Below are 21,718 nucleotides of genomic sequence, written 5' to 3' on the forward strand. Positions count from 1 at the left end.
CAGAAATATATGAAATAATGTAAGTGTAAATGTTTCAATGAATGAAAATAATAAAGTTTTGCAGAAAAGACACTAGTGTATTTTTGGTAATTATGTGCTCACTTAACCAAATTAGTACAAAATTCATTAGACTAATCAAAATTGCCTTATAAGCTCTTTATTGTTTCAGTTTATATTCCTAGGAAAACTGTTTACAACTAATTTGATTCAAGTTTTGATGAAGTCTGCATGCACAGACTACCTACATTATCCATACTATTATAAATGCGAAAGTGTGTCTGTCTGCTACCTTTTCACAGCCCAACAGTTTAACCGATTCTGACAAAATTTGGTACAGAGTTAGCTTATATCCCAGGATGGACATAGGCTACTTTTTATCCCGGTAAATCAAAGAGTGGGATGGGATCTTTGAGAACCAAAATCCACGCGGACAAAGTCGCGAGCATCCTCTAGTTTATAATAAATAATAATTGATAGGATTGCATTCGATAAGCAATAAAAAGAAACAATCAAATTACAAAAAATAGTACTTATATTATAACTTATCAAAGCATATTATACAAACTTAAATAGGACTATGTAACAAAGCAAAGGTAGAACAGATTCAAAAGTTCTCATCCATAGCGGTGACACCTTGCATAGCACTTGAGTCTTCCCCTAAATTCCAAGGGTCATCTAATGCTCCCAGCAGCTTCGCCAAACTTTTATGACCTTCTACATCAATATTCTTGGCCATATCACCCGAAAATGGAACATATTCATCACAAATTACACTCTTTCCTTGAGAAACTCCGTGAATCTCGTACCAACCTTCCAAAGGCTCACTCAGTGGCTTTTTGAGCCTTATAAGAATCTCTTGGTCATCAACCGTTCTCACGTAGAACCCCTCGCTAGCGGAAACTTTGGTAACTTTTCCCCAGAGACTTACTTTGGCGCCATTCCTTTGTGCTAGGTTACCGGCTGTCACGTACGGGACGTATTCGTCGTTGTCGGGATACTGGCTATCTTCGAAGTCGTCTTTATCTGCCATTTTGTTTCACTAATATCTATTCTTCTGATACCTAGTTAATTCGCTTTTAAAATCTTGGTGAATTGAATCACTGCTTAAATTATTAAAATTCAAGAAACCATCAAGAAACAAAACTTTGAAAACAAAACGCTATTGTCAAATGTCAATATTGATTGACATTGACAATCTATAAAATTGACGTTGACAGTGGTATATAGAGATGGACCTGCATTGGTGGGTATTTTTTTTTCCTTTAAATCTGGCTTTACTCTGATAAGCTAATGTCAAGTTTGTGATATTTTCAAGTTATTGAATTTATACAAGTATGGACTCCGTCTGCGCCGGCGCCCGCCGACATACGCGCGGCGCCCCTTTAGAGCGCTTCCCAGTCAGCTCCACCACCAAAAAACACCAACTAACACAAAAACCAGCCACTCTTAACAAAAAAAAAACACTCCAAACAAGCATAGCAAACGCCATCACAGACGAAGTCCCGCATTGGTGGGTATGGCATTGTTGGTATGGCACACAGGTATGGCATGCCTGGTAATAATCATAGATCATAGATTATAATTAGGTCGATGGTAATAATAACAATTATGTACAATATAGGTAGCTTAATTTTACGAAGCAATTTTTAGCCTAAAATAAAATATGCAAATTATCGATTATTTATGATGATTCATTGTTCTATGATGATTACAAACGGCGTCACATAAAAATAATCTGAAGTCCGGAACTAGACCTCGACGAGAGATGATGGAGTAGCGAAGATGTCTCTTCGCATGTCTTCGAAAAAGTATCTATCGTAAAGTGGGCTCTACACTCGCGGTGCGAACGGCCGCGAAAGCCCGCGACAACTGCGAATCACGAGTGTTCACGCCTTTCCCCGATCAGTGTCGGTTTTTGGTCCGCGGCAAAGGGTTTGCGGCGCGAACGTGAACGCATCGTCAACGTCACGAACAAGACTTGCGAGTGTGGAGGGACACAGGTTCACGCGTGGATCGCGACATACATCCATAACGGCGCAACTTTGCGTGCGAGTGTAGAGCCGGCATAAGATGTAATCTATAGTGCGCGACAGATGACAACCGAGGTACTCGAGGTAGGGACGTCCCGCATACCCGCTCAGCCCCCACGCTAACTCGCTGCGGGTAAGCGGGGCGTCCCGATTGCCATGTCAACTTGTCGCGTACTGTAAGTAGTTTCAACCTTTGTTGGCATGTGAATTGTCTGTATTTAATTGCGTCCGTCATCCCAAGTCTTGAACTCTTGATTTGTCCATGCTCTTGGAGCAACTATAAAGGTGACGGCTACGTCTTCCTATTCAAACGAAGGAGTAGGTATATAAAAATTAAAACAACAAATAAATATTTTATTCTTATTTATTTACAGTTTTCATACTTGTTTCGTACACAGAATTCAACAACCAACACAAAACTGATATCATTTCTCAAAAAATACAAAAACTGATTGAAGTTTGCTTAAAAGTTATTTTTAGTCTATGGTTTATTCTAAGCGAAGTGGTCCTCCCTATCGGCGGCTAGAGTGGGGGCCGTTGCATCCTCCATAGCCGCGAAGTTCATGAAGTGAGCCGGTCTATGCACCTCGTGGTAGAATTCGCGGGGGTTGCCTAGTTGCACGCCGTACTTCATGTTTGGATCGTGGCGAACACCTGATAACAAAAACATGATGCATGTTACTATGTTCCTTCTTTAAAAACCAGGAAGCGCACAATTCAGTGCATATTTTTGATGTTTGTACAGAAAAATGGGCTTTGATATGATCTACAAGTGTAAATTAAAAATTTATAAGACCCCCGACAAGTGAAAGTTTAACTAGAAAAGAACTGGTAACTGAAAACTAAACCAGATACACAAACACACAGATACACACGTCAAACTCCCCTCTTTTTGGGTCGGGGGTTAAAAAAGTGAAACATCGCACTTACCCATAAAGTTATAATTCCAGCTGCCCTGCGAAGGCACCATAAAGTACCCCAAGAATCGGTCCGACAGCAACATTTGCACCCTCTCATAGTGACTGGGGAGGTAGCCCTTAGGGTTGTTCCCTCTGTCGGTGTTCTTCGCACCCCACTCGTACCCGCTGGGCGTCAGTTTGTAGGCGGTGAGCGAGCAGGAGCCGGGCGTGAAGGAACAGGTTATGATGATTGTCTTCTCGCCATCCCATGTTGGATTCTCGGACATAATTTTCGCGTGTGATGTTATGTCCTGTGAACAAGATCTTTGATGGTTAGGTGTTCGTTTATTGACACAAATATAATGAACTAGGGGATGCCCGCGACTTCGTCTGGTTTTTAATTTTAGGTTTTTAATGGTCCCATGGGAACTGTTTGATTTTCCTGGATAAAAAGTTGCCTATGTCAATTGCCTAACAATTAATACTGGCTTTACTCAAGTATGAAATAGAAATAGAATGTACACTTTTTGCGATATCTACATTTTTTTCGTTGCGAGAGAGAGCCTGCCTGAATTTTCCCTGCAAATACTTTTCACCGAAATCAATTTATGTTGTGGTGTTTTGGACAGTTTAACAAGGTGTCCCAAACTCATAGGATGCGAAATCTTAGGTTGAAATCTATAGACCGCACTTTCCTTTTGCTTAGATTTAAGTTTCAGTTAAAACGAGACAGATTTATGTCAGTGGTATAACGTTTTCTCGTTTTAACAGTGTCTTAAGTCTGAGCAAAGTCAAGGTGCGCTCTATTGATCTCAAATCTAGTTAGGGGTGAACAATCAGTAAGTCTGTTTCCGGCTTTACCTGAGGCGAGAGTTGCGGCAACTCGTTGGGTTGAGTGTGCATCCAGCCGAGGGGTTGCAAGTGTGCCAGCGCGGGGTGTTTGGGCAACTGACGGGGCAAGTGGACCGTTTGATGCGTGCCCCACTGAGGCGGTAAGACCGCGCAATGGACCTCACGCACTTGCGGGTTGTCTGGCGGCGATGTACCGTATAGGTAGCATGCGATCTGTAATATGAACTTATTGAACTTAGCACCTATAGAAGGGTTTTTTCAAAAAAATCTAGGAAAATTTGTATGCCACTGGACATGTAAGCAAAAACAAGTTGCAGCCCACAATTTTTTTTTTGGAATAATAATATACTAAGGCAACAAACGTATTGCTTTAAAGGATTTAAAAAAAAATCTTTTGATATTGCTAAAACATCCTGTTTTACAAATATTGAAAGATGCAAATACTCTAAATTTAGTTTAGAGAAAGTCGTAATCGATACCACTGTCGGCCCAGGAATAGGATTTTAGTCTGCAACTTATTGGAAATAATTCACATATTCAAGTCATCACAATATTAGCTAAAAAAAGGTCAATTCTATCGAAATAAAGCTTACCTGTGCCCTCAAATCGGATATGGTCACAAACTTCTTGAGCAAATTCTTAGGTAGAATGTATGTGTAACCACTCTCCTTGATGTCGTCGGAACTGACGTATATGTGGTTTGTTCGCAAGTGGAGATTCGTCGCTGATATGGCTCGGACGCGCCATTCTGTCTTCGAGCTGCAAGGAAAACAGAAACATGGGATTCAAGTAGAAGCGGCAGGGAAAGCCCTGTCCATGTCGCAGCCACCCTGTAGTCTCTCGCTCAGATTTTTATAAATGTACTAGCTGATGCCCGCGACTTCGTTCGCGTGGATAGAGGTTTTTTATGAATCCCGTAGGAACTCTTTAACTTTCCGGGATAAAAAGTAGCCTATATGCTAATCCAGGGTATAACCTATCTCCATTCCATTTTTCAGCCAAATCCGTCCAGTAGTTTTTGCGTGAAGGAGTAACAATCATACACACACACATACACACAAACTTTCGCCTTTATAATATTAGTGTGATTGTGATAAATATTTTGTAAGTAAAAATAAAAAAGAATATTAGCCATGCTAAATCATGACTAATACGGGGAGTATTAGTCATGATTTGGCATGGCATTTCCCCTCCAATTAAGCGTAAAGCTTGTGCTAGGAGTAGCTACGACAATAGTGCAACGGGCGGGTTTTGAACCGCCGTCCTTACAGATTTCAGTCCGCTCCTCAACCATTGAGCTATCGAGGCTCTAAATTTTATGATGTGCAAACGACGTTAACGCGGACGAAGTCGCGAGCATCGTCTAGGCTTTTATAATCACACTTCACACTATCACACTAATATTATAAAGGCGAAAGTTTGTATGTGTGTGTGTATGTTTGTTACTCCTTCACGCAAAAACTACCGGACGGATTTGGCTGAAATTTGGAATGGAGATAGATATCCTGGATTAGCACATAGGCTACTTTTTATCCCGGAAAATCAAAGAGTTCCCACGGGATTTAAAAAACCTAAATCCACGCGGGCGAAGTCGCGGGCTTCATCTAGTCTTTTACAATGTTACCTAAAGGTCTGCGACTCGTAGTTGCTGGTGGTGGAGGTGATGATCTCGTCGCCGTGCTTGTTGACGGTGCGCGTCGTGGTGGCCGTCAGCTGACTCTGCTCCTTGCTCTGCTTCTCGATCTCTGCGATCTGTTGCCTTTGAGCGGACGGCGCCGATATCTCCATCCCCAGGATTATGTCGCGGATCTCGGATTGCGTGAGGGACGCCACGTTCACACTTTGGAATAAAATTAAAGTTAGTCGACATCACAATAAAAGTTGATGAAAAGGTAACTAACTAATAACTAAATGCGCTGTTAGTAACTTTTTAAGAGAAACTGGAGTTCCTCAAAAACTTAAAATCCCTCTCAGCACAGAATTTTAATAGTAGTAGTACCTTCCACGTATGAGACTCACTCGCAAGAACAAGACTCTCGCTCATAATTCGGGCGTACAAAACATGGCGCGTAGGCAACAACCAATAGCGGACGGTCGTGCGCTATGATTGGCTGAGATATTTTAGCGCCATTCACAAATAAAACTTCTGCGCAAGTACATCGCCTAACATATAGAGGTATATACTTATAACTGTATATATTTATCTCGGGTCACGTGACCAAGTAAGCCCAGCTATAACTATAGCACCATTAACAATGCAACATATCCGCTTACTTGTTCTTCTTGCCATAGTCAGCGAGTATGAGGTCCTTAAGCTGGACCTCTACCTTGATCCAATCATCGTCAGTCAGCGTGGGCCAGATGTGATGCGGTTCTGTGAGCGTCGTCTTGTCTGGCTTCAGCAGAACCTTGGTTCTCTCTGTGTTCACGTGGAGCGCTCGCAGGATCAGGATCAGTCTGCTAAATGCCTGCGATGGGACAAATAAGGGTAAATAGACGCACAACAGACGGAAACGTTTAAGTGCGGAAACCAGCCCAGAGAGAAGAAAAAGAAGGCTAAATAGATCGTTTTGCCCACAATTATTTTGTTTATTGATAAGAGGATGCTCGAATCTTATTTTAATATCCTAAAAGTCAATTAATTTTAAATACAATCATGCTTTGCTCTCTACACCAGGTTATCTGAACAGACCCTAAAAATTGAGAAATCGGGACTTGGAGTTCAATGAGAGAGTCAGTGCTTTGTAACTACAATATCAATTAACCACCAGCAGTAGAGACTGAAACGTTTAAATGCGGAAACCAGCGCAGAGAGAACAGAACCACCAGCAGTTTTGAATTTCCAGTTTTGTAGGATAGTTCCTGCAGCATCAGGATTGAGGAGCTGGGAAATTGGAATTCAATGATATAGTACAGGGACAAAAAAATCCCAACAAGTGGGATAAAAAACTAACACTACAGAGCAGAAGGTTTTTACTTACAGTATATGAAGAGATTGTCTTCAGCCAGTCATCATATAAGTTGAACAGCACCATCTGTGGTTCAGTCGCCTTCAGGATGAGGTCGCCGAACTTCTCCACTTTCAGACACGCCTGGAACGGCAGTTGCAGCTCCGAGCCCTTGATCACGATGTTAGGGAAGTCTAGCAAGTGGACCTGGGGAACGACAGCATGTTTTGAAAAGTATAACACAACTAAGGCTGAGATCTATAGATTTGATTTTGCTCAGACTTAAGACACTGTTAGAACGAGAGAGCGATATACCGTTGGCGTAAATCTGTCTCGTTTTAAATGAAACGTAAGTCTAAGCAAAGTCAAAGTGTGCTTTATAGATTTCAACCTTAGTATAGCAGCTCTGTGTCGCCTACTTATAACTACTGGCGACAACACGATTTTAAAATAATTAAAGGAAAGGATATTATATGCAGCGATGGATAAAATATAGAAGCATTGTATATGCTCTATTATGACATAACCACGAAGCAGTAAAAAATGAAGTTTTTACATCCAAAACCTACTTATCGCTATCTCACTTTAACTTACAAATTAGATCGAGAAAATGGACTCCAGTGATCATGGGCATAAATGTCTCATACAGTTCCATACATTACAACGCAATGGTACGCGCTACGTCTACGCTTACGCGACGCATACGTCTGGCCTTTGTGGCCGGCGCTTTAGTTAATTGGTTGAAGTTGGGTTTTAACTTTTAATAGATGTGAGTTTGTGACCTCTATTTTCGAATGTCAATTTATTAGGTATTCTATGTTTATTCTTCTGATGGTAAAATATGGCATACCTCGAGAGGATCCAACATTCCCTTTCTCGTGACAATGATCTGTTTGGGCTGTTCTTCAACAGGCAGAGAACGAATCAAGGCCGCCACTTCTTCAGCCGTCTTCCATTTCGCGAGCTGTTATGACATAAATGAAAATTATTGGTTATTTAAGGCACTTCTTTTTACTTTTGGTTGAATACAATGGCATTAAATGTTATATAAAATTTATTTATTTATTTATTTTCCTCCTAGAGGATGCTCGTGGCTTCGCTCGCGTGGATTTAGGTTTTTTAAAATCCCGTAGGAACTCTTTGATTTACCGGGATAAAAAGTAGCCTATGTCCTTCCCCGGGATGTATCCCATGTTTGTACCAAATTTCATTAAAATCGGTTCAGCGGTTGGGCCGTGAAAACGTAGCAGACAGACAGACACACTTTCGCATTTATAATATTAATATGGATTGAGCCCATAGCATACTGCTCCTATACATATTCATACTTGTCCGAGACGTTTCTGGCCAGCCCAGACACTGGTGTGGATGATCTTAAGGAACAGTTGTCCAGTTCGCGGGTTGAAGATGAAGATGGCTCCGTTTATGGGCTTCGTCGTCAAGTTGCCTTCAAACGTTTTGTGGATCGTCACTCGGTATACGTTTGTGTCGTCGACGAACCTGTTACAAACGATAAGCCAGTCAGTCTAATTGCTAGTACATGAATGAAAGAATGCTAGTAAATGAATGGGTAAATGAATGATCATCATTATCACCAACTCATCGCTGATCTATTTACTGAGCACAGGTCTCCTTTCAGAAGGAGAAGGTTTTAGGCCATAGTTCACCTTACAATGCAGATTGGCAGACATCAGACACCTTGGAGAACATTATGGAGAATTCTTATCCGTTAAACCGATTTATATATAATTTTCCTTATACTTTCCAATCTTTAAGGTTGCCTGGTAGCGATCGCTAATTAGCGATAAGGCCGCCTTTTGTATCTTCCCTCTGTCTGTGTTTTTTATTCTTTAATGTAATCATTCTTGTGGTTGTGCAAATAAAGTGTATTTATTTATTATATGAAAGGTACAGAGGTAGCTTGCGTCCCGGAAATTAACACAGACAACTTTTCATCCCTGAAAAGCAAAGAGTTCCCACGGGATTTTTAAAAACCTGAATCCACGCGGATGAAGTTGCGGGAATCGTCTAGTTACTAAATAATTTGAATTCTTTCTTACCAAATGATCTGGTTGGAGAACAGTTCACCATAGTTCTGGCTGGATAGGTACGGCTCAGTCGGCTCTGACGAGTAGAGCTGGAGTGCTTTGCGTATGCGTTCTCGTAACACATATAGCGCCGGGTTCGCTTTCATTATCTTCGCCATCGCTTGCTGTATGAGGGGCTTGCATCCCGGGAACCAGTTGCCGTACGCACTAAAAATGAATAAATAATATAAGAAGCACCTACAATTACATATTCCTTCACGCAAAAACTACTAGACGGAATTGGCTGAGGAATGAAGATAGATAATGTCCTGAATTAGCACATAGGCTACCCGGAAAATCAAAGAGTTCCCACGGATTTCGAAAAATCCTAAATCCATACGGACGAAGTCGCGGGCATCAGCTAGTAAGTACACAAAAGACCTGTACCTGTGCAAGTTATAAGCCAGATCAATGGCTATAAGCAGTCCAGTGGGTGACGGGTATATGGACATGTTATCCGTGGTGTAGTCCAGGAACTTGGCTCGCGCGTATCTCTCTACGTCGTGCGAGTCGTAGTCGCCCCATCGGAGTTGTATGTCGAGCCAGTACTTTTGTGTCGTTGTGTTGTCCATTGTATCCCTGAGGATAGAATAATTTTACTTAAAAATAAGCTGTTTGACCACAAAAGGTCTATTAAAGACCTATAATCCCCTTAAGAGTCCAGTAATGGGAAAGAGTGTTTCGTATGGATCCAATGGCTAAAGTTTGCGATAAGTGTGAATAGGTAAATAATTCTGGCCTTTAGTAAACGAAAATAAGACCTAAAATAATCTGCAAGCGCATGAGGAAATCATCTTGTAGGATTCACGTGGATGAATAGTTTCCTTTTGGACTATTTCAAACTCAAGGGTGAACTAACATCTATCAGTCCTACAAGCTATGAGCCATGGCAAGCCAAGAACTTAAGACAGGGGTGACGAAATACAACTTGGTTAAATTATTTATACTTTACACTAACTTGGTATCAGCGAGCAACGATGGGCGGGAAACGTTCCACTTGTACGCGGAGAACAGAAGAATGTCGGCGCACGAGGAATTCATCTTGTAGGATTTACGTGGGTGAATCGTTTCCTTTTGGACTGTCTCAATCTCGAGGGCGTCGAGTTCTTGATCGAACACCTGTAGGATTTCCGGAAAAAGGTACTTTTAAAGAATTTTTTTTTAATAATACTAATTTTAGTAATTGACTATTAATATTTTAATCAATATTCAGATTAAAGAGCAGAGATTTTGAAAAATACCAAACTTTTACTAATATTTTTTACAATGAGATACGCAGCTTTTTTGCACAAATAAGAAATTTTACTGCAACATTTTACTAGCATCTACCAAGGTGGTATGTCAAGAGTGCTTAAAATACAAAATGCAGTTAAAATTATGTGAAAAAGAATTAGCCACATTATCATGTCAATATCTATAGATTTTCGATAGAAAAAATTCCTTACGCATATGTTTATTTGTGCAAGTGACGTGCAATTTACTTGCCAGAGTCAACTTCAGCAAGTTTTATTCTTAGTGAACACTTGGCCTTTGGAATAATACCAGTAATTGGTCTTACCTGACACAAGTCCATAACAATGGACTCATGGACTTTCTGCCACAAGTGAGCCCTGAAGATCTGGATGAGCGAGATCTTGAGCGTGGGGATTTTGCCGTGCATGAATATGCCCGTCAAGTCCAGTTGCACCTAATGGACAAAAAATTACAAAAATTACGTATTTCAAGAATTTAAAGATTTAAAAGCTAATAGCTCAAATTTAAAAGCTAATAGCTCATGCCCGCGATATCTTCCATATTGACTTAGAACTTGAGAAGTCTCTCAATTTGCGAAATGAAAGTATCCTAGATATACAAGCTATCTCTATGCCTTTCGTCAGAATTGGTTCAGCAACTCACCCGTAAAAGATCAGACAGACAGAACAGGCAATAGTGACAAATGATATGGACAATAATGAAATTGGTAATACTAGAAAGAAACAAAATTATTTCAGCCATTCAGTTACAATCTTTACTTAATTATTAATAGCCACCCAACTAAAAGACAAATTTCTTAGAGGGTCTTCTGTGTCATAAGAATATGATATTATTATGTACTTTTCTTTATCAAACATTCCAAGTTTATTTTTCTCTTAAGGGTCTTATACGCTAAACATGCTCACGAATTACCTTTGTTTAACGTATTAAACAGAAATATTTTGAGAAACAAAAAATAGTGTAGCAAGTTTAAAAGGTTGATCTTCTTTGAGAGCCTTTCGGATTTGACGAAAATACCTTATTTATCCAAAGAAAAAATAAAACACATTGCTAAAATCTCGAAAAATCAACCAAAACGCCTTGTAAAGTTCCCGTAAATATGATTTGTCTACTGCAGTAAACACGAAACAAAAATCCTTTTTACAAATGAAAGAAATTGAAGTAGAATTGGCCTATCTTATTTTAGACTTTTGTGCTTTCATTATTTAATGAAAAACATTCAAGCACTCCAAGTATTTCCACAAAAATTCTCCATACAAAATCGTATGGGGATTTGCGATACAAAATCTCACTGATATAACAGGAAGCGCACGGACCGAAATTTCACTCTGCCGACGGCCTTCGAAGGGGGACTACGCTTCTCGCCGCCAGCTCTACTTTTACGCGGGAATCGTGAACTTCAAATCGTACACGCAAAAACAACAAGTAAAATATAGCAAGTTTAAAAAAGTAGATTTAAGTCGATTAAATCAATTATTTGCTGAGACAAATTTTGGCATTTAGTTATCGGTTGGTTTTTAGGATTCCGTCAAAAAACGGTTTCGTTATCTGTAAAATTTGCTATAATTTTAAAAACCCAAAATGGCCGCCGCTCCAAGTTGTCATTTTCACACTATGGGTGTCGTTTTCAGCTTTTTAGGAGTGACAAAGAACGAATATCATATTATTTTTGAAATCCAAAATGGCTGCCGCAAAATTTTTACATTATGGGCCTCATATTCGGGGTTTTGGGTGTCTAAAAACAGATATGATATTATTTTTTAAATCCAAGATGGCTATTGCACTAATTTGTTACTTTCAAAGTCAAAGTCAAAATCATTTATTTAAAGTAGGTACAATTGTACTCCTTTTGATGGTCGAAATTGTTAAATTTGTACGATATAGTGGTGATAATTAATTACGTAACTTAAAACTAAAGCTACGAGGGTTCCAAACGCGCCCAAGTCTGAGAAGAGCCCACAACAAACTCAGCCTTTCGCATTATAAGTGTCATTTCAAGGTTATCGGGGTGGTTGAGAACGAATATGGTATTATTCTTGAAATCCAAGATGGCCGCTGGGTCAATGTGACATTGTCATAGTATGGGTGTAGTTACAAATACAAATGATTAAGAGGAAAACCAATGCGAATGACATAGACGATTTCACCTTCAAACTAGCAATTTTGACATGCCATGACCCTCTATTGACAATTGATCAAGCAGACATTTCAATCTGCGAAATTTACGCGGACTTTTAGTATTTTGACGTAGGAGGGTAAAAGATCCAGTACATGAACGAATAAGGACTACCCTGATATTGACCTAAAATTAAGGTATATGAGAATCGTTCTATATCTAATTTTTATATTTTGTGTGTCTGTACACAGTAGGTAAACACTCTTAAATTATTTAAATATCAAAAAATCAAATAAAATGCGTGGTATTAATTATTATAAATTATTTTATTTAAGAAAAGGATAAATTGCCAGTAAATGAACTGGGAATTTCAGTGAATGAACGAACTCTATCTAGTGCATAAACTCTCGATTCCTATTAATAAATAAATTCTTAAATATATTTTCGGCTTGGAATTCAAAAAAAATTGTCAGATTTTCACAGTTTTTGACTTATTGTATATTTTTTTCTACATTTTGCGCGATAAATCAAAAACTATTTTACATAATAATAATAAATAAAACCTGTTTTAGAATGTATAATAGAGCCCTTTCATATGATATTATCCCCTTTGGTATAGTTATCTTAGGTTGAAAGTCACCTAAATTTTCTGGAAAACAGTCTAAATGATTACAGAGAAAATGAAACTTAATGCCCATGTTGCACCCAAGTCGCTGGAAGTGCAACATCAGCTGCTGAATGTTTTGAGAGTAGTGAGAACAATATACCGTAACACATGTTATCAGATTTGTTCCTTTGAGCCGAGAAGCCACATGTTCTGATGCTTTTTAGACAATCTAAGATCTCTCATTAAGTGGTCCAAATCATTTTGATTAAATAGTCTAAGTTGAGATGTAAAAGTCACTACATCGTCACTACCTTCTGAAAGTTCTTGAAGTAGATTGGAGGTACTGGGTTGGGGCTGAGGTACAGATTTATCACCAGAAGTCAGAATCGTTCTAATTGTAGACTGCAAGTTACAATAGAGTCGCTTGGAACAATTTTTTTGCTGTTTCTTCTGGTTATATTCACAATGCAGAAATAATAATCATCATGGTGTTTAGATGGTTCGCGCCAAATTATAAGACTTTTTTTTAGTAAAAGTAGGGTCTATTCTTATTTGCTCATAAACGCAATGAGGAAATACAGCTTCCACATATAAAAATTTGGAGTCCAGGCCTTGCTGTTAGCTGCTAATGGGTTCTCAAAGTAGCCCGAGTATGCTTGTTTTACAAAGTTAGACCCACTTGCACGACATTCTTTAATACGTACTCGCCACCAAATGGTACAAAAATGATTGGAATAACTTGCAGATGTTCTTCTTGATGTTAACACTTCGATAAATTTTGGAAATTACTTGTGAGATCTTAATAAAGTGTGAACATACAAAGTGTGAGTATAGTGCAAAATATGGGGGTACCTGTATCTCAAAAACTAGAGCTGCTGTGTAAAAAATTAAAGTAGATCTGAAATCAGCGACGTCAAATTAGTAAGAAACAGTTTCAAAACCTAATAAAACAAAAAAGTTGAATTTTGTATGCCAGTGAAATGATTCGGAATCGGAAGCCACTTTATATATCGCGAAATTTGGAAATGTGGTCAAATTTTCGAAATCCATATTTATCAATGAAAAGCGACATAATTTTGTAAGTAGTACCTACTTACTTCAGTTTACTATTTTTGAACAGTTTCGCAGAGGTACAACAATCGGCCTCATTCAATCAGCCGCCATATTTATAGTAACAGGCAAATAAATACAATTAAGTATTGGAACTACAATACCTATGCTCCTAAATGTATCTTAAATAACAAGTCTCATTCAGCGTTACAAGTGCAGAAGAGGAAGTAGACAGACGGATTAACATCAGTTCGAACAAGTACTGGGCACAAAAGGAAAGAATGAAAGGAGCTTACCCAGTACATCTTAAAAGATCCGTTACAGATACATGCATCCTGCCATGCCTTACCTATGCCAGCCAAACATGGGTCCAGACAAAGAATATAAAAAGAAAAAGTGACTTGCTAAAGGGCGATGGCAAGGAGCATAACTTAAGGAAAAAATATTCAAAGTGAGAATTGAAGACATAAGAAAAAAGACAAAGCCTACAGACACCTTGAGACATGCCCTAAAACTGAAATGCAAATGGTCATATTGTATCGATTTTTACAGATGAAAGAAGGACAGGAAAAATCTCCCCTTGGCCAGGTCCAGCAGGTAAAAGAAAAATAGGTAGACCGAAGACGCGTTAGTCTAATGCTATTGTGCAAATCGCGAGAGAAAATTAGCTTGATAGTACCAAAGACAGAGAGAAATGGGGATACCCAAGAGGGATCCTTATCCAAGAAAGAAGAATACCAGAATAAATATTTAAAAAAAATCTAAAGAAAAATTAAACCGACTTCAAAAACCACAAACACTAAAAAGTAAAAAAAATTTTAGTGATTGTGGTTTTTGAAGTCGGTTTTATTTTTCTTTTGAAAATTTTTTATTTCACAATTTTTAGTGGCCCCACTGTACTATAATATGCCATACTCAGTTTACCTAAACAACCCGAACCAAACCCTAACCCTAACTCTTGCCAAACCCTACTGTTTACTAAGATATTACACTGATCGCGAGCAATTTGCTCTTATCCATTGAGGAGTTCCGTTCTCCATCTCGGAAGATATTCATCAGATCTTCATCTTTATATGGGACCACCTGCGAAGTATACCCTATCAAACAAAAAAAATCCAAATCGGTCCAGGCGTCTTTGAGTAATCGGGGAACATACATTAAAAAAAAAAGATACCGACGAATTCAGAACCTCTTCCTTTTTTTGAAGTCGGTTAAAAATATACTAAGATTTACTAACATGGTGTTATACCACAGAGTAGCGAACAGAGGCAAAGCTTCTAAGAAGCGAGCAAAATTTATAACTATTTTGGTAGGGTTGGCACAGAAGAATACAATTTAATAAACAATAGGTATTTGTTCAACAAGATGGCAAAGTTTGTTTTTGTTGTGATTGCTTAGTTTAAATATCGATCGATAGATCTAAATATCGATTTTGAACGAAATCAGTCACTTTACAAAGAATTATAAATGGTGCCAACTTTTTTAAATTTTGGTAACAGTTTCCTATTTTGTGACCCCAGGGAGCTCTAAATATCGACTTTGAACGAAATCGGTCAATTAACAAAGAATTTCAAAATGGCGTCAACTTTATTAAATTTTGGTAACAGTTTCTTATTTCGTAATCCCAGGGAGCTCTAAATATCGATTTTGAACGAAATCGGTCAATTAACAAAGAATTTCAAAATGGCGTCGACGTTTTTAAATTTTGGTAACAGTTTCTTATTTTGTGATCCCAGGGAGCTCTAAATATCGATTTTGAACGAAATCGGTCAATTATCAAAGAATTTCAAAATGGCGTCGACGTTTTTAAATTTTGGTAACAGTTTCTTATTTTGTGATGCCAGGGAGCTCTAAATATCGATTTTGAACGAAATCGGTCAATTAACAAAGACTTTCAAAATGGCGTCGACTTTTTTAAATTTTGGTAACAGTTTCTTATTTTGTGATCCCAGGGAGCTCTAAATATCGATTTTGAACGAAATCGGTCAATTAACAAAGAATTACAAAATGGTGCCAACTGTTTTAAGTTTTGGTAACAATTTCCTGTTTTGTGATCCTAGGGATCGTCAGATATTGATTTTGAACAAAATCTATGACAGTTCAAGAAAATAGATTTTAAACACGATTTAAATTATTATCATTAACATTAAATTAAATGAAAACACGACGCGCGACGTGTACTGCAGCCCCTGAGCTTGAGCACAGGCCGAGCCGGTATAAGCCGATTTCTCTCCGTACGCGACGTAGGGCCTGTGCTCACGCACACACGCGCCTCAAGCTTGTAGTAGTGTACCTATCGTAGCGCGCATGTATGAAGCTTTGACTCTGTTCGCTACTAATGTGGTTATACAACGCAATACCACACTCACAAACACTCGTACAAACATACAGACAAGTATATACTCACACACACTCACACACGCACACATGGACGCACGCACACGCACTTTTGAACGGTTTGAACGGAACACGGTTTTGAAATTGAAATTGAAAAAAGTGTAAGAATTTGTAAGAAAATATTTAAAAAAGGTATATCAGCCGGTTTTTTATTCCAGTTCTTTATACATGTAAAAACGTCCAATCTGTTCATTTACTCGAGCCTTTACCCTAGTACCTAATTATATCGACCGCCCCATATCAAAACAAAGTAAATGTCATTTTTCCGAAAATCGTTTTATGTCATAAGCCTAACTTTCATAGTATGTCCCGTTGTATTGTAAGGACACCCACATTAAAGTAAAATTAAAAGCTAGTAAGTCGCTTTGACCATTTTAAAACATAGTAAGTCTATGAACTGGCTAGGTTTTTTATAGATTAATGCGCCTTACTAAGTTTTTCAAAGGAATTAGATTAAATAAAATAAATATCACCCATTATCTAAATACCATGTCAAAACAGTAAATACTTAATAATGCATTAAAACTTAAAAGTAAGATAGGAAAAGTCAATGACCTCTACATGTCAACTGTTAAATATGGTTTGCAAGGGAAATACTTTGCATACTTACATAATGTTTTTAGGGTTCCATATCTCAAAAGGAAACACGGGACCCTTATAGGATCACTTTGTTGTCTGTCTTTCTGTCCGTCTGTCCGTCTGTCGTGTCTGTCAAGAAAACCGATAGGGTATTTCCCGTTAACCTAGAATTATGGGCAGGTAGATAGGTCTCAACTCTCATAGCCCAAGTAAAGGAATAAATCCGAGAACAAATTTCGTGATTCTAGATCAACGGGAAGTACTGTATAGGTTTTCTTGACGGACGGACGGACAAATGGACAGACAACAAAGTGATCCTTTAAGAGCTCCGTTTTTCATTTTGAGGTACGGAACCCTAAAAAAGAAAATGATGCACATGTAATGAATAAATGTGTAGGCCAGTCTTCACACTAAAATATTTAAACCCCTTTAATTTAAAAACTGTCATAGCCTAGTGGTTAGAACGTCCGCCTCCTAATCGAGGGTCGGGGGTTCGATCCTGGAATCACGCACTACTAACTTTTCAGTTATGTGCGTTTTAAGCAATTTAATATCACTTGCTTTAACGGCGAAGGAAAACATCGTGAGGAAACCTGCATACCTGCAAGTTTTCCATGTTCTCAAAGGTGTGTTCCTAAATTTCTCTTGAATTTAAACCACTTACTAGGTTTTGATATGAGAAAGAAATTTGACATTAATTGACAAAATTGAGAGACCTAAGCTTGTATAAGAACACAGAAGTGTCATAATTCGTGTTCACTTTGCCTAACGTCTCTCGGAGAGCAGAGAGAGATTTAAACTGTTTCTTATAATCATTGGCCATATTTCAAATGCGAAAGTGTGTTTGTTGGTTTAATATTCAATCACGCTGCAACGGAGCAACCAGTCGACGTGGTTTTTTGCATGGATACATTTAAAGACTGATCTTGAGAGATGTCACTCTCAAGAGTGACATCTCTCTCCGCATCGTATTCTTTATTGCTGAGGGTTGTGACCTCTTTCCATTATTCCTACATCTAATGGTAGGTTTTCTTGGGATAATAATGCGGTGGGTTCAAAGAGCCTACGGAACTCGACTAGAAAAACGAGATTTTGACTCTTAGGTTTAACGGTTATGAATTAGTTATTATTATCAGTGATAAAATTGATTAGGGCTGCCAAGTAAAATGACATTTATCTCGGAAAATCAAAGAGTTTCCACGAGATTTTTTCCAAGTTTGCGCTACTAAGTACATATATTATGAAGAGGAAAGGTTTGTTTGTTATCGATAAACTCTGAAACTACTGAACTACTTGCACTAAAGACATAATCATCAACATCAACCGACAGACGTCCACAGTGAACATAGGTCTTTAATAGGGTCTTCCACATGCTACGGGTTTGCGCCGCCTGAATCTTTGCGCTTGCGCTTGACGACAATCATGCTTTAAAGAAAGCAATGATGAGGTCCAAGTTGGAGCACGCTTACCTAGAAGATGCCTATTCACTCTTGGCTTGCAGGTATCTAAGGTATATATGGCAGGAAACACGGCCGCCGAAATGGCGTTCCAACCTTTAGGCTCTCCCCATTGCCCGCAGCATGAATCTGAGCTTTCTTATGATGGTTATATTATTATGTACATATAATATCTCATAAGAAATCTCTAACACACAATCCAGCTAAGTAGGTCCAATTTCAAAAAAAGCTAGCTAGCCGACAAATCTAACTCAGTTAGGCAGCCTTCGGGAACCTTCGAGATATCTCTCGTCCAAAATTCCTCAATGCTTGAAGACCCGTCTTTGAATAGTGCATATTGTCAGTGATGAAAAATGGATCCGAAATATAGGTCTTTTTTTGTACACAGGAAATGCCTGACGCATACCCCTCCGTCATGTGGGGCTTGCACCAAACTTGCACTACTACGAAATCCATTTCGGAACACGGCGCCCGAAACGAGGCGCGCTATCTCCTAAAAAACATAGGTATAATACCTATTTAGAACACTTACTATCTGTCATCATAATCTATGACAACCTCCGAGTATTTACCTGGTAAAACCGTAACTTTAGAATAAATTTTAGTATATAAGCAGGCTTCATTTAGAAATGAAAAAATCCCTATTTTATTTTTCAACGATTATAAACACAACTTTCATTCAAAAATAATAAGCTTAAATTCATTTTAAATAATATTTTGCGACGAAATGACGCGCACAGTCCTTCCGCCATGACAGTCCAGTGGACACTGAATTCCATAGAGCGCCTGCAAGAAAATAAATAGCACAGGAAGTTTTTTGGTTAGTTTTAGATTATTTAAGAAATGAAAAACATTTAGTATAAAACTAACAGTTCGAATTGATTGCTAAACCTAAACATATCATTTTCTGGAGGTTGGCTTCAAAGTATCAAGATGTTAAAGAAAATTTTTACAGAACAAGTTGCGAACAGCAATGTTTTCAACTTGTTTTTTTTTTTTATTGGGATAATGTATACAAAATTAAAAGAGGCACTTATAATCTTCACAAACTGAAGTTTTTAATTGCATGTATTTAATAGCTGTTAATGCTTTAGAAAAATAAACAATTTACTTCAAAGTACAGCATTTTTGCGATTAGTCAAATAGCCATAGTCTTAATTGCAGGATTGCAGGTACAATGATAGTGTTACAGAGTTATTAAGCACAACAATCCGCCAACTAAATTATTAAGTACACCAACATCTACAATCCGCCATACTCTGCTCGCTCACTCCTGATTTTTTTACCAAAAAAAAAACTATTATTATACTTATTACTTGCAAAACCTCAAAATTTCGTCCACGTGGGTTGTATCCATTTGTGTCGGAGTCTCACTGCGCATGACGTAAGCTCGCTAGTGGCTGGATACTTGCCTACTTGGACATAGATACCTACGACCGAAATCGGCCGGCAGCGAACAGCCCCGTTAAGCACATAATCGAGTATCTTAAAATGGCTAAAACTTACATTTTGTTAATCTTCAGAAATCGATATAAAAGTTAATTATTTACCTGGAAGCCCACGTAGACGTTGGCACGGTTGATGGTGGGTGACCACCACAGCGTAAAGCGACGGTTGGGGATCTGGTTCAGACCGGATCGCTGCGCGTTCGTAAGTTTCTTGTACTTCATCGACTCTTCGAAACCGGATGCTTTTTCCCTGTGAACAATCATTTATTAATTAAAATGATGTGCAAGAGAAGAAAGAGCGTCACACAAGACCAAAAAGCTATCTCTTAAAACTTTTTCCTTCTTTGCTGAATTCTTAAAACCTTACATACGTTTTAGCGATTGCAACCAGTAAACAGGTTTTCAAAATGGTTTTATTCATCAATTATCACTATTCGTTTCCATACAAACACTCACGTACGCACGTACCTACACACGTACGCACGCACTTACACACCATGTTCGCACATACGCACGCACCTAAATACGCACGTTCGCACGCTCCTACACACGCACCTACATACGCACGTTCGCGCATACTCACGCATATTCACACGCATACATTTACCTAGCCATTGCTTAGTATAAGAAACTGCCTAAATAGCATTTAAGACACAATTCCTTACCAGAACAACCCCTCCCAAGTAGGGAAGTAGGTCCCCTTGAACAGCGTGTGTTCCAAGATGCCTTCAACGCCTCCGAGCGCCTGAATCATGTCTGTGCGGTAGTTGTTCAGGTTCCACAGCTTGCCGTCGTGCCTTTGGTGGGTCCACCAGAAGGGATTCTGCTTTAACACCTGTACATAAAATCATATTAAAAATCAATAAATGTGCTTAAAAAAAACAAAACAAACTCCTTTGATACATCTTATTCTATTTGCTTGCAGTGACTCTATACAAGGAACCAAAAGCTTAATTTGCTATAATCCGCCAAACCAACGAAATCTGTATGGTACGCAGCACCACACAAATTCCAACACCACTCGACGCGCGTTTCGCCCCGACACCGGAGCATCCTCAGGAGATGTAGACATTGTAAGGTTAGGTTCCTTGTATATCATGGACTTCCGCAAAATAACGCCTGCTTCTATAATGCAGTGACTCTACCAACAGTATCAGATTCTAATAAGATGCCGGCAAGAAACGGCAGTTATTCCTTTTAATAACAAACTAGTCATAACTAATATAAATAGTTAATTACAGGCATAACGCATAACTGAGTAGGTTCCTGGGGTAATGTAGCAGTGCGAGAAGGGTGTGAAGACGAGACGCGAGAGCTCAGTGGTTCATTTTGTGACAACTGACACCCTCCTGCACCTCTCCACTACCGCAGGAGCCTCCTCAGTTATTCTGCTAAGCCTATAGTGAAAATATCCAGAACGATCTAGTCAGATCTAAAAAAGTATTGAAGGTGTAGATAATCAAATTGAACTTTTACCTGATACTGTTTGAACTCCGTACGTATACGCCATCCCTTGTCGTAGGCGAGGGTGTGTCGGTCTTTCTGGAAAAGCGTGTTGATTCTGGGTATGCCCCGGTCCCAAGAGTCTTCCAGATCTTCAAGAGTCAAGCGTCTAGAAACCACGAGAAAATACTTTATTACAATTTTTTTTTTTTAGTTGGTTAGGGATTTTTTTGGTTTTTATTTGATCAGATAGCGTTGTCTCAGACGAAAGACGTTGCAGTACGATGCGATCGGCAAGGTCTGCAGACATCAGTCGCCTCCAGAGCACAGGGATTCTCTGGTTTCAGGACCCCTACGCGGTTCATCACATCAAACATCAGAAATATTGATAACAATATTTAATCAATAATCGTATAGGAAATTGATCGTCATAAAACCCATAATAATATTATAAATGCGAAAGTGTACCTGTCTGTCTGCCAGCTTTTCACGGCCCAACAGTTAAATCGATTTTTAATGAAATTCTGTATACAGTTAGCCTACATTCCGGG

General features: G+C 38.7%; 2 protein-coding genes across 3 annotated transcripts in view; both read right to left on the reverse strand.

Moving 5' to 3' along the window:
- Positions 1 to 514: 514 nt before the first annotated feature.
- LOC123872296 lies at positions 515 to 1,154 on the reverse strand. The gene has a single exon (XM_045916507.1). It carries the CDS (start codon positions 1,028 to 1,030, stop codon positions 605 to 607), a length of 426 nt encoding a protein of 141 aa, XP_045772463.1. The 5' UTR covers positions 1,031 to 1,154; the 3' UTR covers positions 515 to 604.
- Positions 1,155 to 2,380: 1,226 nt separating this feature from the next.
- The window catches only part of LOC123872267 (pre-mRNA-processing-splicing factor 8), a 35,152-nt gene continuing 15,814 nt past the window's right edge, over positions 2,381 to 21,718 (reverse strand). For both annotated transcript variants that reach the window (XM_045916439.1, XM_045916440.1), the window contains 16 exons: positions 21,201 to 21,336; positions 20,390 to 20,559; positions 19,827 to 19,974; positions 10,375 to 10,503; positions 9,775 to 9,935; positions 9,204 to 9,395; positions 8,790 to 8,984; positions 8,058 to 8,229; positions 7,580 to 7,693; positions 6,763 to 6,936; positions 6,056 to 6,249; positions 5,406 to 5,621; positions 4,375 to 4,540; positions 3,791 to 3,994; positions 2,961 to 3,240; positions 2,381 to 2,684 (listed from right to left, as the gene is read on the reverse strand). In XM_045916439.1, coding sequence (XP_045772395.1) covers positions 2,524 to 2,684; positions 2,961 to 3,240; positions 3,791 to 3,994; positions 4,375 to 4,540; positions 5,406 to 5,621; positions 6,056 to 6,249; positions 6,763 to 6,936; positions 7,580 to 7,693; positions 8,058 to 8,229; positions 8,790 to 8,984; positions 9,204 to 9,395; positions 9,775 to 9,935; positions 10,375 to 10,503; positions 19,827 to 19,974; positions 20,390 to 20,559; positions 21,201 to 21,336 — 2,812 coding nt within the window. In that variant the 3' untranslated portion in view covers positions 2,381 to 2,523. The remainder of the gene's footprint in view (positions 2,685 to 2,960; positions 3,241 to 3,790; positions 3,995 to 4,374; positions 4,541 to 5,405; positions 5,622 to 6,055; positions 6,250 to 6,762; positions 6,937 to 7,579; positions 7,694 to 8,057; positions 8,230 to 8,789; positions 8,985 to 9,203; positions 9,396 to 9,774; positions 9,936 to 10,374; positions 10,504 to 19,826; positions 19,975 to 20,389; positions 20,560 to 21,200; positions 21,337 to 21,718) is intronic.

The sequence above is a fragment of the Maniola jurtina genome, chromosome 15 (assembly GCF_905333055.1).
Source record: "Maniola jurtina chromosome 15, ilManJurt1.1, whole genome shotgun sequence".
Classification (NCBI taxonomy): domain Eukaryota; kingdom Metazoa; phylum Arthropoda; class Insecta; order Lepidoptera; family Nymphalidae; genus Maniola; species Maniola jurtina.

Bases quoted from the DNA above. Each gene is read 5' to 3' on its own strand.
- LOC123872296 (XM_045916507.1), bottom strand. From the start codon at position 1,030: ATGGCAGATAAAGACGACTTCGAAGATAGCCAGTATCCCGACAACGAC.